This window comes from Podarcis gaigeae, assembly GCF_964106915.1.
Source record: "Podarcis gaigeae genome assembly, chromosome: 5".
NCBI lineage: Eukaryota > Metazoa > Chordata > Lepidosauria > Squamata > Lacertidae > Podarcis > Podarcis gaigeae.
This window is the reverse complement of record NC_139681.1, coordinates 99,003,337-99,021,870: the sequence shown is the minus strand read 5'-3', so window position 1 is coordinate 99,021,870 and position 18,534 is coordinate 99,003,337. Positions and strand designations below refer to the sequence as shown.

Sequence of the window (18,534 nt, the reverse complement as noted above, 5' to 3'; positions counted from 1 at the left end):
CCGCTCGTTCCAAATTTGAAATTTTTTCCTCTTAAATCCGATTTCCCAATTACTCACGGGTTATTCTTTTTAGTCCAAATTTTCAATGGAAGAAGTCAGTGCTCTCCGTCAAATGGCATGCGGCTTCGCTCGGCAGGGGAAGCAGAGGACTCATAGCACCACACCACCCCCCGTCCCCCGCTCCATAGCCTTTAAAAAGGCTCCTTCGCGGGTCGGGGGGGCGCAAACGGTGCCCGCCGAGTCACCAAGTCCATGGGTTTCAGCGCCCATGGTTTTTGAGGGTCCCCGCGTCGCCGGCGCGGCGGGACCCAACGCTTGCCGAGCAGGCTCCCTCCGGAACTCAGAGGGAGTCTGCCATTCGGCGATGGCGCCAACCCGGAAGTCTCCGATGTTTTATATGTTTTATTGTGGTTTTGATATTCTGTTGGAAGCCGCCCACAGTGGCTGGGGAGGCCCAGCCAGATGGGCGGGGTATAAATAATAAATAATAAATCATCATCATCATCATCATCTACGGGACCACCTCTCCTGATACGCCCCACGGAGAACCTTAAGGTCCACTAATGACAACATTTTGGAGGTCCTGAGTCGCAAGGTGGTTAGATTGGTCTCAACTAGGGCCAGGGCCTTTTCAGCACTGGCCCCGACTTGGTGGAAACCTCTGTCACAAAACACCAGGGTCCTGCAGGACTTGACATCTATCCGCAGGGCCTGCAAGACAGAGCTGTTCCGCCTAGCCTTTGGTTTGGACTCAGTCTGACCCTTAGGTTTCCCTCCCCTTATGGTTTTGATGAGGCTGCATTTTAAATTGCATTTTAACCTGTATTTTAAATTGGGTCCCCCCCCCATTATGTTTTTTACTGTAATTTTACTGTTGTTAGCTGCCCTGAGCCCAGCTCTGGCCAGGGAGGGCAGGGTATAAATAAATTTATTATTATTATTATTATTATTACTACTACTACTACTACTACTACTACTATTGCCAGAGTAGTGTGGGAGCTGAGTTGGAGGTAAACTGGAAGCAGGAGATGCAGAGACCGGCTTGCTTTGTGCTGGATCCAAATCTTGCTGGAGAAGCAAGATCTGCTGAGTGTCAATGCTGTGAGGCGCCACCACCTTATACACAGGTTAGATATATATGTAAACAAAACCGCATATATATTAAAGACACCACAGTCTCTGCTGACCTCCATCGCAGTGAAACGAAGTCCTGGGCAAGTGCCTGGGATTCCTGAAGTCTCTCCCCATGCAGAGATTGTGCAGGTGTGTTACAATGACAGCAAATACACTAAAGGGGCTGTATTATTATTATTATTCCCGAGAGTGAAAAGGCGGGATACAGTGGTATCTCGGGATGCGAACGGGATCCGTTCCGGAGCCCCGTTCGCATCCCGAAGCAAACGTAACCCGTGTCCACGTGTCTGCACGTGCCACGTTTCGGCGCATGCGCGTGACATCATTTTGACGGTTCGCGCATGCGCAAGCAGCAAAACCCAGAAGTCACACACTCTGTTACTTCCAGGTCGCCGCAGAGTGCAATCCGAAAATGCCTAACCCGACGCGTATTCATCCCGAGGTATGACTGTACAAATGTAATCGATATACTGCACTTTTTCATGTATTTGATGAGGGTTTTTTTAAATTAAAAAAAGCTTTAAAAGTTGGGGTTAAGAGCCAGTGTGGTGTAGTGGTTAAGAGCTGTGGACTTGTAATCTGGTGAACCGGGTTCGCTTCCCCGCTCCTCCACATGCAGCTGCCGGGTGACCTTGGGCCAGTCACACTTCTCTGAAGTCTCTCAGCCCCACTCACCTTACAGAGTGTTTGTTGTGGGGGAGGAAGGGAAAGGAGAATGTGAGTCGCATTGAGACTCCTTCGGGTAGTGATAAAGCGGGATATCAAATCCAAAACTCTTCTTCTCTTCTATACAAAGATAGTGCATAGGGTTGATGTGTGATCGGCTGCCGCTGCGACCCAGAGATTATTATAGGTGGCTGCAGCAAGGGCTAGTGTTTATTGGCTGTTGCTTCATTAATTGTGCGGGCGATTGGCGGCTTGTGCCGGTGATGGGACAGATGATAAGTGGCTATCGTGACGCGTGCAAGGTCAACAACTTTGGGCAATCCCCCCCATTTTATTAATTTTGAGTCCCCCAAATTAGGGGGCATCTTAGACATGAGGGCGTGTTGTACACGGAAAAATACAGTATATATATATCAGGGGAGCCATTGCAGAGCTCCTGGGGAGCAGCAGAAAGGAAGACTTGACTTGCCTCATTATCCTTGCAAAAATGAGGGGGCGCAACAGGTCACAGGGAACAGAGATGACGTCGCAGGAGGAAGACGGTCCTGGTTGGGAGAATGTCATCAGGACATCGGCAAACAGCGCATTTGCCTAGCGAAGCCGTGTCCCCAGTCTGAGCAAGCCGCTCGTCCTTGGGCGACGTCCTTCTGATAAGTACTGAGGCTGGAAAGCTGACAGCTGGCACAAGGCAAGCATCGCGCTCGTCAATCTTTTATAACAGTGCATGCAAGGATATTGCAACTAACCTTCCCTTTCCGTCCCAAGACTGCTGCCGTGGCTCTGCTGCATCTTTTCGGACCTTCGGGGGGAGCGGAGGCAACGGGAGCAGCAGCCGGAGGGGCAGGGTTGGAGGAATTGAGAGGCAGTGTGGCGCAATGGTTAGAGTGTCGGACTAGGACCCAGGAGAGCAGGGTTCGAATCCCCATTCAGCCATGAAGCTCACTGGGAGACCTGGGACCAGGTATCAGCTCTTAGCCCAAGCTCCCTGGTCTCCCTCAGGACTCGCTGGTCCTGAATGGGGCTACTCTGCCCCTGAAGCACCAGGTGCGCAGCCTGGGAGTCATTCTGGACTCACAGCTGTCCACGGAGGCGCAGGTCCATTCTGTGTCCAGGGCAGCTGTCTACCAGCTCCATCTGCTATGCAGGATGAGACCCTACCTGCCAGTGGACTGTCTCACCAGAGTGGTGTATGCTCTAGTTATCTCTCGTTTGCAGTACTGCAATGCGCTCTACGTGGGGCTACCTTTGAAGGTGACCCGGAAACTACAACTAATCCAGCATGCGGCAGCCAGACTGGTGACTGGGGGCGGCTGCCGAGACCACATAACACCGGTCCTGAAAGACCTACATTGTCTCCCAGTACGTTTCCAAGCACAATTCAAAGTGATGGTGTTGACCTTGAAAGCCCTAAACGGCCTCGGCCCGGTAGACCTGAAGGAGCGTCTTCACTCCCATCGTTCTACCCGGACACTGAGATCCAGCTCCGAAGGCCTTCTGGCGGTTCCCTCCCTGAGAGAGGTGAGGTTGCAGGGAACCTGACAGAGGGCCTTCTCGGTAGTGGCACCCGCCCTGTGGAACACCCTCCCACCAGATGTCAAAGAGAAAAATAACTACCAAACTTTTAGAAGACATCTGAAGGCAGCCCTGTTCAGGGAAGCTTTTAATGTTTAATAGGTTATTGTATTTTAGTGTTTTTTTGGAAGACCCCAGAGTGGCTGGGGAAACCCAGCCAGATGGGCAGGGTATGAATAAATTATTATTATTATTATTATTATTATTATTAACAGACCCAATCTGTGCATGGTAAGCTACACACCGAAGAGACTAATGATCACATTATTGGTTATTATGCACCCTTTGTTTTCTGCTTGCCACAGATTTGCCCACTCTCACCCCCAGCAAACCTGTGGCTGCCAGGTCTCCTCGCAGAAATTAATATGCCACCTGCTCCCCCCCTCCTTTTCTATTACTAGCAAGCAAACATTCTCCAAGCAGAGGTTTGCTTAGAGGGGCAGAGGAGTTCGCATCTCATTCCAAACAAACGGACTCCTGATTCAGGTTTCCTTCTTTTCCATGCAGTGGGGCAGAACTCAATTTAGGCTATTTGGCAGATAAGGTGCTGTAAGAATGGTGATTATATCTCTGGGAAGGAAATGAGACGTTGGGCAATCTTTAAGGCTCACCGAACCCAAGCTCAGACATCCAGCTCAGGCATCCCAGCCGCTGATAAAAATATTGCTGAGTGTTTAAGCAGAGGGTCCCTCCAGAGGGCAGTTTTCTGCAACAAGTGCACTGGTGATGGAATCATATTGCACCTTAATTCTGCTTTATTAGCCGTTCCAATTCCCCAGCAATACCATTTTATTGCTGTCCAGAGGGGCACTCTTGTGCTATAGCGTAACCAAGGCAGGGTGAATTCACCTACCCAAAAGCAGAACATTTCTGGCATGAAGAGTTATGGGATTTCAGCAGAAAGTTACGCAGGCATGAACTGATTGGAAATGAAGCGGTATGTCTCCCCTTAAACTTTTGCAGATGCATTGAAACCAGAATCAACATATCCACACTGGAAAGTAGATCTGAAATTTACAGATTGTTCTCTTTTGAAAGGAAACTATATGAAAATGATGTACAGATAGTATATCACACCAGTACAAATAGCAGAAATGTACAAAACCGGGTCAAACATATGCTGGAAATGTAAAGAAGAAGAAGGTACTTTTATCATATGTGGTGGGAATGTAGAGAAGTTAAAAAAAATCTGGAAAATGATATACAATGAATTGAAAAAAAAATGTTTAAAATGACATTTATAAAGAAACCTGAAGCATTTTTGTTAGGGATTATAGGACAAGACCTACCAAAAAACCCCAAAGAATCTATTTATGTAGGCTACAACAGCGGCAAGATTCTTGTTAGCACAAGGATGGAAGAATGAGGAAATCCCAACGAAAGAACAGTGGCAAGAAAAATTGATGAGCTATGTGGAATTGGCTAAGTTGACATACAAACTGCGTCATAAGGACAACCGTGACTTCAAGGAAGAATGGGACCTTTTTACAAATTATCTAAAAAGACAACAAAACAACTTGGAATCCTTGGCAGGTTTTGAATAAACATTCACAAAGTTACCAGTTGAATATATGATAGATAAGGCAATGATATGTACAATTTTATAATATGCAGTGGATAATATGTGCGAAGAAACCAGGGAGAGGAGCTGAGGGAAGTCCTGGGGGGGGGGAGGAAGGGGAGGAAGGCAAAAAGGGGGGAATGTAAATGGTTATATTGATTGATAATTTGTTTGCTAAAATTGTCCAATAAAATATATATTCAAAAACCGGAATCAACGTATGACTGTCCTGATAGCATCACAGACACAAATCGTCATGAAAGCTCCATAGAAAATGATGTCTAGAGGGACTCGGGGCTTTGTGGTGTTCAAAGCCCTTTGCTTGCATAACTAGAGTTGTCTTTACAACAATCTTGCAAGGGAGGTCATGTTGACATTTCCATTCCACCTTAAGGAGCAGACATGGGATTGTTACGTGTCATATGCCTGTTTACATTCCAGCACAGTATGCTGGGAACTTCCGTTATGTATAGCTTTTGCTTTTAGCTGTTCTCTCTGAGACGACATGAGAGAGAGACGACATGTTTCTTTGTCCTGATTTATGATGAATAAATCTGTAGTTGTAGTATGATTCCACAAGCCTCACACCTATTCTGTGTGCGCAGTTCAATCTGCTGATAGTGTGCCCTGGCTTTGATTTACGTCGGAGCAGAAGTGATGGTCCATGCAGCAGGATGGCTGGAAGAGAACAGCCCGGCCGGGGCTAACCAGCTGGCCTCCCGGACCTCTGCATGCCGATAGGTCAGTGCTGGACTCTCCTTCATTGGAGACTTTTCAACAGAGGTTGGACGGCCCTCTGTCGATTCCTGCGTTTTTGTGAATCTACGACTGCCCATATTGCACATGGGCTGGGAGGGGAAAGGGACTCGAGACGATACACAGTACAGAAATGGTGGGAGATGAAAGGTCCCTTTCAATCAGGAAAATCTGCTTCTGGTAGGGTTGAGCCGAGCAGCTGGAACAGTAGGAAACTATGGGAAACCCCACAGGGAAGAGGGAAGCAACTGGGGCAGAAAACTGATGGATATTGAAAGGAAGAGGTACCTCCCTGCTTCTCCCCTTGGTTATCAGGCAGAGGGCCTTCTTGGTAGTGGCACCCGCCCTGTGGAACGCCCTCCCATCAGATGTCAAAGAAATAAACAACTATCGGATTTTTAGAAGACATCTGAAGGCAGCCCTGTTTAGGGAAGCTTTTAATATTTGATGAAGCATTGTATTTTAATATTTTGCTGGAAGCCACCCAGAGTGGCTGGGGAAACCCCGCCAGATGGGTGGGGTATTATTGTTGATGATGATGATGATGATGATGATGATAATATCTCTGCTCTGCTCTCGAGTTCCTTCACAGGCAGTGGGTTTTTCCAATGGGGGGGGGGGAATGGTGCTTGGGCTATCCTTACAGAGAATCAAAGAAACTATGTGAGTTTTCCTGAAAGTTCTTCCCCACCCTACTTTGGCTAAAGGGCAGGGCACAAATTCTGCAACAACGGGCACAGGGGGCAGGCACAGGTTTGCTGCTGCCGCTGCTGGAAATCTAGTTGGAAAGGATCCTGAGAGTCATAAGGTCCAACCCCCTGTAGTGCAGGAATCTCAACTTTGGGCCTCTTGGTGTGCTTAAGTTCTAGGAGAGATCTGGACTGTCTGGTTCCAAGCTCTCTCTCTTAGGCTGGAATCCTAACCCTACTTACCTGGCCCACAATAGGACTTACTGATGAGTAGACACAAGCAGGATTGCCCTGCCAGTCATTGCACTGCATTCTCTCAAACCCTCCTCTCCTCTCCTCCCTCCCTCTCTCTGGGTGTCCTGTCACCGATTTTGCCACATTTTGAAACACAGACTTCTCTGAATTTTGCAGCGCAGTTCTCCAGCCGTGTAATAGGTCCAAGAAATGCACTTATTATAGCAAAGTGTGCATACTTGCTTTGCGGAAACATGTATATTAGACACAATTGCATGCAAATGCCTGTCTGTTAGGAGACATCAGCACTAAAAGGCTGTTTTCTAAAGGGTTTTTTGGTTGTTGAAAGAAATATAATAAAAACTGCTAGTTGGTGCGAAGAGGTTGAACTTTGAAAAAATGAGAAACAGAGAGAAACAGAGATGCACAGATTCACCCATTCCTCGTCCCACGTGGCGACACGGACATGTTTCTGCCACCACCAACCCAGGTTATTTGTGAGACCGTTTTAGCATTCTGGGGGAGGCAGAGAGGGGCGGAAGAGACCAGCAAGGCTTCTCAGACGATATGAATAATGGCAAACGGAGAGAGACGGAGCGAAGGTGCAGGCCAGATAATTGGAAATGCATTAGAAGATATAGCATTTGCAATGCAAACCACGCAGGGCTGGCCGATGGCCTCTGTCCTTCTTTTCATCCTAAGCAACCAATTCCTCGTCTAGTTCAAGGCAAGAGTTGCGTTTGGGGGAAGGAGTGCTGGATTTACGCCGATTCCTTTTCCTTCCCTACCCAGGGAGAAGAGGGTGGGTCTCAGTAGGGGGCTCTTGGCTGTTGAACCCACAGAACATCAGGCACCACCTTCTGAACATTCCTCAGAACATTCCTTCTGAGGAATGATCAAGGTAGTTGGGCATGTTTAGCCTGCAGGAGTTGAATTCTGGTGCTGGAGGAGACTCTTGAGAGTCCCATGGACTGCAAGAAGATCAAACCTCTCCATTCTGAAGGAAATCAGCCCTGAGTGCTCACTGGAAGGACAGATCCTGAAGCTGAGGCTCCAGGACTTTGGCCACCTCATGAGAAGAGAAGACTCCCTGGAAAAGACCCTGATGTTGGGAAAGATGGAGGGCACAAGGAGAAGGGGACGAGATGGTTGGATAGTGTTCTCGAAGCTACCAGCATGAGTTTGACCAAACTGTGGGAGGCAGTGGAAGACAGAAGTGCCTGGCGTGCTCTGGTCCATGGGGTCATGAAGAGTCGGACATGACTAAACGACTAAACAACAACAAAGCCTGCAGGAGAGGAGACTGAAAGTTCGTATGACACTGATCTTCAAATACCCCAAAGGCCATCTAGTTCAATCTCTTGCAATGCAGAAATCTCAGCTAGCCATCCAACCTCTGCTTAAAAACATCCAAGGAAGGAGAGTCTGCCTCCTTTTAACCGAGTCCGTTCTGCTGAGCTTACCACCAGGAAGTGATTCCTGATGTTTAACTGCTGAATAGTTAATCCCTCAAATGCTCTGGAGGTTCAACTCACCACTGATGGATTCAAGTTACGAGAAAGAAGATTCCAGCTAAACCTTAGGAAGAACTTTGTGATGCTGAGAGCCATTCGACGATGGAACGGACTCCCTCAGAAGTCCTTCCATGGAGGCTTCCAAGCAAAGGTTGGGTGGCCCTCTGTCACCGATGCTTTAGCTGAGATCTCTGCATTGCAGAGGGTTGATGACCCTTGTGGACCTCTTTCAACTCCACATTTCTATTATTCTGTTTTGTATTTGCATTTCTTTTGAATGTCCGGTTGTTCTTAAATGTCGCTAGCTTTCTGGAGCCCCTGGGGACCCTCAGTGGTTGCTTGCAAGATGTCCTTGCGGTGCTCTGGGACAATTGTGCTCGACGATTGTTGTCATCCTGCCCCTCCAGTGCTCAAAGCTGCGCTGAGGATCAGGCTCACGCCGCCGGCCAATTACCATTCTTTTATGCTTTAACAAAGATTAGATGATAAATCTGAAAGCAGGCGAGAGGACGAGGATCCTCTTGCGTTTTCTTGCTCATCCTTTTATCTCCGAACGGAGGAAGCTTACTGAACCTTCGCCAGCAATTCACTCAGGCTAATGAAGTGCGTAAGTAATGAGATTAAATAATCTCAAAACCATTATTGGGCTGCCTGAGGCAGATGCACCTCAAAACTATGGCAGATTCGGGGCGAGACGGGAGGGAGGGCCTCCCTTTCCCTTTGAAAGATTTCCCCGCTCTCACAAGCGCAGGATCGTGACCCTGGACCAGACCTCCTCCAAGACAGAGTCCTCTGGAAACTGTAGCTCTGAGGAGAAGGATGCCCTGGTCCATCTCATGTGGGACATGAGAACTGCCTCCCCTTCCTTGTGCCTGAAGGAGACTCTTGTGATGGCTGGTCCACAGTCACCTTGGGGAGAGATGCCTCACAGCTGGAAACTCCATTAGCCCCAAAGGAGCCAACAGCTGCAGAAGAAGACTTTTCAACTGGCCAGGAAGCAGCACTCCAGGGATGGAGACCACCCAGCCCTAGAGATGCAGTGGAGGTTTTTTTGAGAGGTATGAAGCTCAAGGAAAGGCTGTGACTGAAGTGAGCTGCTAGAACTATGGAACTATGGAACTCACTGCCACAGGAGGCAGCGATGGCTTCAAAAGAGGATAAGACAAATTCATGGAGAGAGCTATTGATGGCTACTAACCATGAAGGCTATGATCTGCCTCCACAGTCAGAGGCAGAAATGCTTCGGAATACCAATTTCTGGAAACCACAGGAAGGGAGAGGGTTGCTCTTGTGCTCAATGCCTGCTTTCTGGTTTCCCATAGCGGCATCTGTCTGGCCACTGTCGGAACAGGAGACTGGACTAGATGGGCCATTGGCCTGATCCAGCAGGCTATTCTTATGCTGTTTTGGGAGAGGAGGAGGAGGAGAACTAGAAGAAGACTCAGAACCTTGCTGAGACAACATAGATGTTTAGTCTCAGCTGCAGGTGAACTATCCATGGTCCTGAATCTGATCTCCCTCCAAGTTGCTCATCTGGGGAAGCAGGAAATACCGACCTCCCCTTCCTTGGATTTGTAAGGAATTTGTAAGGAATTCCTAACATAGGGGTGATGCGGGCACAAAACTTCATTGCTAAATCCCCCTCCCACAATTGCAGTGGTTCGTGTATAGCTACAATGTCCCCCTGGCTGATCCCAGGCTCTTCTAAAAGGTCCTAGGCAGGATCTGGGGGTGCAAAGGTCCTTCCCCTGGGATAGGGCTCTAAAGATGCTAGATCCTGTCTGTCTCAGCCAGAGGGAGGTGCTATCCTGTGAGTGACAGGCTTGGCCTCCAAACAACACAGGGGAACAGCTTTGTTAAGATACTTGAAACCAAGTCAGGAGGTTGGTCCTTGTAACCCCAACTTGTCCAATGTGATAGGTGGCTTCAGATGTCTTTCTCAGATGTCTGCCAACCCAAGATCCTTTGAACTGGGATTGAACTTGGGGACTGACCGATATTTGAGATAAATTTTGGGATTGTCCCAAATTTTATGAAAGTCCACTGGCCAAGTGGGGCAGGGGCTCAATGACCCACAGGACTCCTTGCCTAGTTTGCTCTCCTTTCTGACCTCTCTGGGAAATCAGGCAGAGGTCTATTCCACCTCTACTACCGGAGATGGGAAGAGCTGAATGTGAGGCCTTCTGCCTGCCACATTCCTACATAGTCTTTCTCTTTGGGATTGAAGTTGCACAACGTCCTTCCCACCTTGGCCAATGAAATGAAAGTGAAATAAAGTCAGCTTCCCCAGGAACCTTCCTCCCAAAGAAATTGTCCTTCCTTTCCAGTAAGAAACATAAATGCAATGAGGCTGACCATAAACGTTTAGTTTTACGTTGCTGTAAATTTTTATCTAATGCTGAAGGGTAAGCAGAGGCTACAGGACTTGCCTTTGACACTGCTGCGTGGTCTCCCCTTCCTGACCACCATATAAAGTGGGTTTCTTGACTCTTCTGCTGTGCAAAGGGCGGGGTTGGCTTACCTACCCAAAACACATGCTAAAGAGGAATCCATCAAAGGGTCACCTTTTGCTCCAGAAAGGTGTAAGTCCATGACTTCATAGAATTGTAGAAATGGAAGAGACCTCTGGCCAGTCGCTCACTCTCAGGCTAACTGACCTCGCAGGGTTGCCGCGAGGACAGAATGTGGGGTTTAGGAGCACTAGGTGCACTGCCTTGAGCTCCTTATCGAGAAAAAGGTTGGCTAGAAATGCAATAAATAGGCGTTCGTCATCTGGGTCAAAGGAGATACTTTATCTAAGTAGCTTAGCTGGACGCAAAGCAGCATATGCTTTGGGGATTCCCAGAAATGAATTCCTCAGAAGATTCCTCACACCTGAGTCCTCCAGACAGCCAATGAGCATCGACATCGACAGGTATGACCTCCAGTGTCCTGTGCCACCCCCTTGCATCTTGGTGCACCCCAAAGATAATCCCATTGCACCCCAGGGGCAGGTACATCTCACATGGAGACTCCTGGTGTAAGTGGGGTCTCAAGAATCAGAGAGAAACAGAACATACAAACGGTTTTCCTGAATCCGAAGAGACACCTGTCAGTGGATTGGAGTGGTTAGAGTGCTGGACTAAGACCTGGGAGAGGCTGGAGTTCGAAACCCCACTTGGCCATGAAGCTCAATGGGGTGTGGCTTTGGCTACCGCTCACTGCCTCTCAGCCAAGCCTACCTCTCAGGGTTGTTGTGAGGACTGAATGAGGAGGGGGACAGCCCCGAGGTCCTCCAAGGAAAAGGCAGGATAGAAACACAATGAATGAATACCCAGCTCTGCCAGAAGCAGAGAGCGGTCGGAGGCACTTACGATGTAGCAGGGCTCGCAGTAGGCTTTCTTCTCCACAGCGTAGAAGGGCTGGCCCCGCAGTTTGTTGCCGCAGGTCACACAGGTGAAGCACTCCACGTGGAAGACCTGGTCCATCGCGGTGCAGCCGGTTCCTTCTCCCACGACGTTCTCCCCGCAGCGGGCACAGCGACCTGGAGGGCAGAGAGGGGCCTGGGGTTAGGGGCCACTCATGGCGCTTGGCTGCGAAGGAGACCCCCATGGGAACGTAAGGGGACATCAACTGGATCTGCATGGACAGGCGGAGTCCCCCAAACCCCGGGCGGCCCCCGTGTGGAATAACGACTCAAGTCAACGTGCTATGGGATTAAAATTGGCCACAACTTTATTATGTTTCAGATGTGGGTAGACCTTGGCTCAGGCATTGGGCGTTTATCCCTCCCAGTCCCCTGCCGGGGATCTGGGGAACATTAGGGTTATCCAAGTGTGGGCTGGCTCTGGAGGAGACTCTTGAGAGTCCCATGGACTGCAAGAAGATCAAACCTATCCATTCTTAAGGAAATCAGCCCTGAGTCCTGGAAGGACAGATCCTGAAGCTGAGGTTCCAAGACTTTGGCCACCTCCTGAGAAGAGAAGACTCCCTGGAAAAGACCCTGATGTTGGGAAAGATGGAGGGCACAAGGAGAAGGGGACAAGAGGACGAGATGGTGGGACAGTGTTCACGAAGCTACAAACATGAGTCTGACCAAACTGCGGGAGACCGTGGAAGACAGGAGGGCCTGGCATGCTCTGGTCCAAGGGGTCACGAAGAGGCAGACACAACTAAACGACTAAACAACAACAACAACAACAGTTGAGTAAAAACTGAGAAGTGTAAACTGTTTAATTATTATTTGCTAATATTTAATTTTACTGTTTGCCTTTTTGGTTCAGAACAGATTGTTTATTATGTGTGTGAACTTTGCTGTCTACTTTGCTGTTTATTCAGCTTGTAGATGGCCTTGTGCATAGCAATATAGAAAGGCGGTATGCAGATTAAAAGTGAAATGAAATGCAGCGCATAGTTAAACTGTGGAACTCGCTCCCACGGGAGGCCCTGACTGAAAAAATGACCCGCAATCTAAGAGGAACAAAGCAGAGAGACACCTTTGCACCAGGAGGGCAGAACTTCATTTCATTCACAAATTCTACAACAAACTCCCTAAGGTTTATACAAACCTGTGGACATATTTTACAGATGTCCAGTGTTATAGGTTGCGACGTATGCACAAGTTTTCACAATGCATTTTGGAGGAATGTTTGAGGAAATTTAAAGAATAACCATTCAAAAAATGTTTTTTTAAAATAAAATAAAATAAAATAAATGTCAGAAGTGTCCTACTGGGTCAACCCAAGGGGTTGCTTGGTAAAGTCTCCTGCTTCCAAGCAGAGACCAACCAGGATATTCTGAGCATCTCAAAGAACAGGAACTTCTGCATGAAAAGGAAGCTATCTCAGTTAGTTTGTTACATTGCTAATGGTGGTTTATATGTGGATTATTTATACTGTGCATTTGCATTTCTTTTCTATTTTAAACTTTAATGCATCCTAGAACTCCCCACCCCCATTCATTAGTCTGATTTAAATGTGGATTTTCTATTGAGTTTTGCATATCATTTTCATTGGTATTGCTTTATTTCTAGATTTTTGTAAAATTCTATTTCATGTTTGGGATGCGGGTGGCGCTGTGGGTTAAACCACAGAGCCCAGTACCTGCCGATCAGAAGGTTGGCAGTTCGAATCCCTGTGACGGGGTGAGCTCCCATTGCTCGGTCCCAGCTCCTGCCCACCTAGCAGTTCAAAAGCACGTCAAAGTGCAAGTAGATAAATAGGTACCGCTCTGGCGGGAAGGTAAACGGCGTTTCCGTGCGCTGCTCTGGTTCGCCAGAAGCGGATTCATCATGCTGGCCACATGACCCGGAAGCTGTACGCCGGCTCCCTCGGCCAGTAAAGCGAGATGAGCGCCGCAACCCCAGAGTCGGTCACGACTGGACCTAATGCTCAGGGGTCCCTTTACCTATTTCATGTTTATAGAGGGGGGCATTCAAGTAAGTATAACGCAGAGAGGACCCGCTGATATGAATGAACATGACAAAGTCCAGTCCACTAATTTCTCCCATAACATTAAAACTCGTGGACACCCAAGCTGAATGCTGGAAGGTTCGGGGCAAATAAAAGTCCTTCTTCACACAGCACAGAGTGCCTTCTGGCGGTTCCCCTATTGCGAAAAGTGAAGTTACAGGGAACCAGGCAGCATTAGTCATGCTGGCCACATGACCCGGAAGCTGTACGTCGGCTGCCTCGGCCAATAAAGCGAGATAAGCGCCGCAACCAAGAGTTGGCCATGACTGGACGTAATGGTCAGGGGTCCCTTTACCTTTACCTTAAGTCCACAACATTATGGGTTACGGGTGTCGAGTGGTATTGGCTTGGGCATTGGTCCTAACCGACTATATCCGACTTCAGCCCGTCCGTTTGAAGTCCGGGAAGGGTTAACCACCAGTAGGGGGAGTCCTGCTGATGCACATCATCTAGGAACTCCCCCGGGGTCACCGATAGGGGGCAAGCCTTAGGCCCTCACCTCCCCAGGCTTCAGACAGGGCCACGCCCCCCGGAATCCTTTATTGGACTACCCTTCAACATGTGGGGCAGGTGATGGCACTCCCTCCCCTCTTCCATCTACAGAACAATGCCTAACCGCCAATACCCAAAAGTTCTGACAATTTGCAATGAGGTAGGCAAAAACCAAGTGGCTGGTGCCAATTTGCCAAGTGGAAAAATTCCTACCAGGCCCCTCAATGGCGACCAACCAAGGTCCATTGCAAGGTCAAGGAATGGGAACCTTAAGGGGCGGGGAGAGTGGGAAACAGGAACAGCTGGTAGGAGGCAAAAAAGGGAGATCCCTGGCTGCGTCCTGCCTTAAGTAGGGCAGGCACCACCCCCAGAGCCAGCTGATTGGCTGGCCAGGAGGTGATGCAGCTGGGAATCCCCCCAATCACGCGGGGGGTGGGGATGTGATGACTGCAACTCCACCTCCTTTGAAGGGCCGAAGGAGATTTGCAGGAAACCAGAGAAAGGTGAGAGTTTCGTTTGAGCTCTGGTGCTGCTTGCCACTGTAAGAAGAGGATACTGGGCAAGAAGGCCCTGTGGCCTGATCCAGCATGCTATCCTTACGTTGTTACATTCTAAACTGCCCTGTGATTTTTGGAAGGATGGGGGCACATCAATTTAATCAATGATAGCACTGTTCTGGTCCAGTGAGAGCTGGACCATAAAGAAGGCTATTTTCTGAAGAATCGATGCTTTTGAATTCTGGTGCTGGAGGAGACTCTTGAGAGTCCCATGGACTGCAAGAAGATCCAACCTCTCCATTCTTAAGGAAATCAGCCCTGAGTGCTCACTGGAAGGACAGATCCTGAAGCTGAGACTCCAATACTTTGCCCCCCTCATTAGAAGAGAAAACTCCCTGGAAAAGACCCTGATGTTGGGAAAGATGGAGGGCACAAGGAGAAGGGGACGACAGAGGACGAGATGGTGGGACAGTGTTCTCAAAGCTACCAGCATGAGTTTGACCAAACAGCGGGAGGCAGTGGAAGACAGGCGTGCTCTGGTCCAGGGGGTCACAAAGAGTCGAACACGACTAAACAACTAAACAACAACAAGCACTGTTCTTAAGAGGTCAGGCGAGGCATTGGAAGGAACGGACGAAAACTCTGAGATGATGCAACAGCCAAAGCCATCCCTCCCTGCTTCTTTGGCTTGCAAGGAGATGCCTTCATCACGGTTACATGCGCCTGCTTCCGCCGCTCCCCAGAGCCCCCGCCGCTGCTGCGGAGCGATACATGACGGAGAGCTGGAGAAACAGAACACGGCGTCTTTGAGCCAGGACGTCTTTCTTATGTAAATACATCAGACTGAAATATCCACCTAAGGGCTCCCACAGGTGCCATCAATAACCGCTGTTCCTGCGGCATCGCAGTGCGTGCAACCTGCCCCCCTCCCTCGCCACCTTCTGAATTCTCGCCGCTTTCGGAGTCCCTCTGATAAGTGCGCTTTAGAGATTCATGGCACATCCCGGCTTTTGGACGGCCGGGAACCCACTGGCAGCAGACGTGGAAAAATCATTATTCCTAATGAAGAAATATCGATGACAGAACAGCGTTTCTAGTCAGCAGCCTAACAAGATTTCCGTTCCTGGTCCTTGTCGAACCCTCGCCCGCCCCGAATCCCGGCTACGGTGCGTGTCACACAAACACACACAGAGCTTTGCTCTTATGGATTTCCCTTCCAGTCAAAGGCCACCGGTGACCACACTTTAATCTTTTAAGACCTTCTGCTCACGACAGCCATTTGACAGAGAGGGATAAGAATAGTTGGGACACGGTGTTCTACGAAGAGGGGGAAAGAGAGCAGCGTTGGGTCTGCCTTTCTTCTCGTTGTTGTTGAATGTTTTAACTATGCAATGCGGTCACAGAAGTCAAGCTGAGCTGGGATAGCTCGGTCAGTAGAGCACCAGGGCCTTAAGCTCAGTGTCGTGGGTTTGAGCCCCACACTGGACCCAAAAAATTCATTGGGGTTGGACTAGATGACCCTCATGGTCTCTTCCAACTCTGTTCTGTGGTTCTATGAAGGCTTTCAGTAGAGCTGGGAGGCCTGTAGACTTACGAATGTAAGAAGAGTCTGCTGGATCGGGTCCATGGCCCATCAAACCCAGTATCCTGTTCTCGCAGCAAAGGGAAGCATACAAGCAGGATTCAAACACAAGGGCAACGCTTTCCTCTTGTGGTTTCCAGCCACTGATATTGAGAAGCATCACTGCCTCAAAATGTGGAGGCACAGCACAGCCGTTCTGCTTTGTAGCCCTCCTCCTTCAAACCTCTTTTAAAGACATCCGCTGCCTCCAGTGGGAGAGAGTTCCACAGTTTAACTTTGTGGAGAAGCACTTTCATTTGTCTGTCCCGAATCTTCCAGCATTTAGCTTCTTTGGCTGTTGCTTTCTGGGAGGAAGAGGGAGTGAGGCATCAGGGAGGGGGTGCTGCGTGAGTACCCCTGCAGAGCCAAACTGGTGGTCTCACCAGTGCTCCTGAACAGTACCGACCTCCTTGCCCCTCTGGGTAAAAAGCAGTGATGCCTCTGCCGGGATGTTGGCAAGGTGACAATGCCCCTCCCTGCCAGCTCCTGGCCTGAATTGCTTTGCAGGTGGCTGGGCAAAATATTCCTTCATTGCAGGGGGCAGATGACCCTTTGGATCCCTTTTCACTATACAGTTCTAGGATCTTGTGATTCAACAGGGCAAGGCCACAGACTGCCTGCTTCCCACCTGGTCAGGTTCAAGAAGATCTTGTGACTCCCAGGTAATTTCCCAGGGTTGATGTTTCAGATGAGTTTTCTTTGCAGAGCAGAAATGTTTGCCGCTCGGTTCATCCCCAAATACTCCAACTACGGCATATTTTGTATTTTAGGAGGAGAGAGATATGAAAGACATCGCTTGATCAAAGCACTCATTCAGCGCGCAAAATTGCATCTGATTGCTAATGCCTCTCCCTTTGCCGTGGCCTTCCGAGATCTCATCCTCCATTCCCGCACCGTTCCAAAATTATCCGAGAACGAGCACAGCTAAAAGGCACCCCCCCTCTCCTTTCAAAAGGGAAAAGGTGTGGGTGGAAGTGTGGGGAAGAGAGAGACTAAGTGTAGGGAACAATCTACACCCAACGGAAACATGCCCACCCCCAAAATGACAGAGCTGATTGTCACGCTGAAAGAAACAACCCATTGCTAAGGCTGGATTATCAGTTTTCATAACAATGGAGCATTATCCGGAGTTCTGAGTGCGACAGCAAATTCCAGCAGCACTGACATTCAATTAAAACCTCTGGTGGCTGTCAAGCGCTTCTTTTTCCCCTGCCCCTTATCTGGTCCCGGGATTAACCCTTCCGGATCGTTTCCACACAAAGGAAAGTGATCCTTCAGCAACCGCAGGCGCATGTGAATCACAGGGCCACCTTTGGGCAGCGGGCATACACTCTTTCCCCTTGCCAATGCAGGAAAGTGGGGTCAGGGCTGGTGGTCTTCAAACAAAGCAATGGCCAGCCTGGGAGGCGCTGAATAGCCAGCAGCAGGACTGGCTTACCCATAGGCGCTAGGGGTGCAGGGCACCTGGGTGCGGGGCTCTCGGGGGCGACAGGTCGAGAGTCCGGGGCTGAGATTTGGAGTCCGGGGATTGAAGAGCCAGGCCAGCCGACAGCCGAGAGCGGAGCAGAGTGTGTCGGAGCGCCACAGGTTTCTTTTTGCTGTGGGTGTGTGATGGCCTGGGACTCAGACGCGGAGACTGAACCTGAGGAATCCCAGTCTGCATAGGAGTCCCCGTCTTCAGAATCAGCTGAGCTGGGGCTGGGGCATGAGCCTGAAGGGTCCTCACCTGTACTGGGTGCTCAGGTGCAGCCACCAGCTGAGTCTGCTCTGGCTCCTGAGGTGATGGAGGACCCATTGCCTGCAGGTGCTCCACTCTCAGCCCCGTCAGGGGAAGCTGAGGTTGCCTCTGGGTCCGGTAACCCTCCAGCCTCTCCTGAGCTGCAGAGGCTTAGGGCAGAGCGGCAGAGGGAACTAAGTTCCCTCAGGAGGAGGGCTCGCCTCCAGGCCAGGAGAGGCAAGTCACCTGTGGATCGGGGCCACCCTATGCCTTGGGACAGATAAAAGCCAGCCAGCCCCAGCTTGCGGGAGCAACGTTGTTGGTAACCTGTTCCTGCCGGCACCCTGTCCTGCTCATCTGCCAGATTTCCTGACCCCACCCGACTCCCCGCCTTGGACCCCGCTTCAGCTTTGATGGACAGCCTCCATACCGCACCCTCAACCTCAGACTAGACTCGGACCTTGCTTCCCAGTTAGCCCCCGGGACCAGCACAGGGTGCCTAGGCAGCTGGCCAGTTCTGCCCTCCAGTTCTGCCCTCTGAAGGGCCATCGAGAGAGAGTTGTGTGTGGCATGGGAGAGAGTTGTGTGCCCCCCTAAAAAGCTCAACAACTTTGGCCTGCCCCCCCAATTG

General features: G+C 49.7%; 1 protein-coding gene across 4 annotated transcripts in view; it reads right to left on the bottom strand.

The window, feature by feature from the left end:
- LPP (LIM domain containing preferred translocation partner in lipoma) overlaps window positions 1-18,534 on the bottom strand; it is a 281,558-nt gene that overhangs the window by 29,479 nt on the left and 233,545 nt on the right. For all 4 annotated transcript variants that reach the window (XM_083739588.1, XM_083739585.1, XM_083739587.1 and 1 more), the window contains one exon: window positions 11,480-11,649. In XM_083739588.1, coding sequence (XP_083595714.1) covers window positions 11,480-11,649 — 170 coding nt within the window. The remainder of the gene's footprint in view (window positions 1-11,479; window positions 11,650-18,534) is intronic.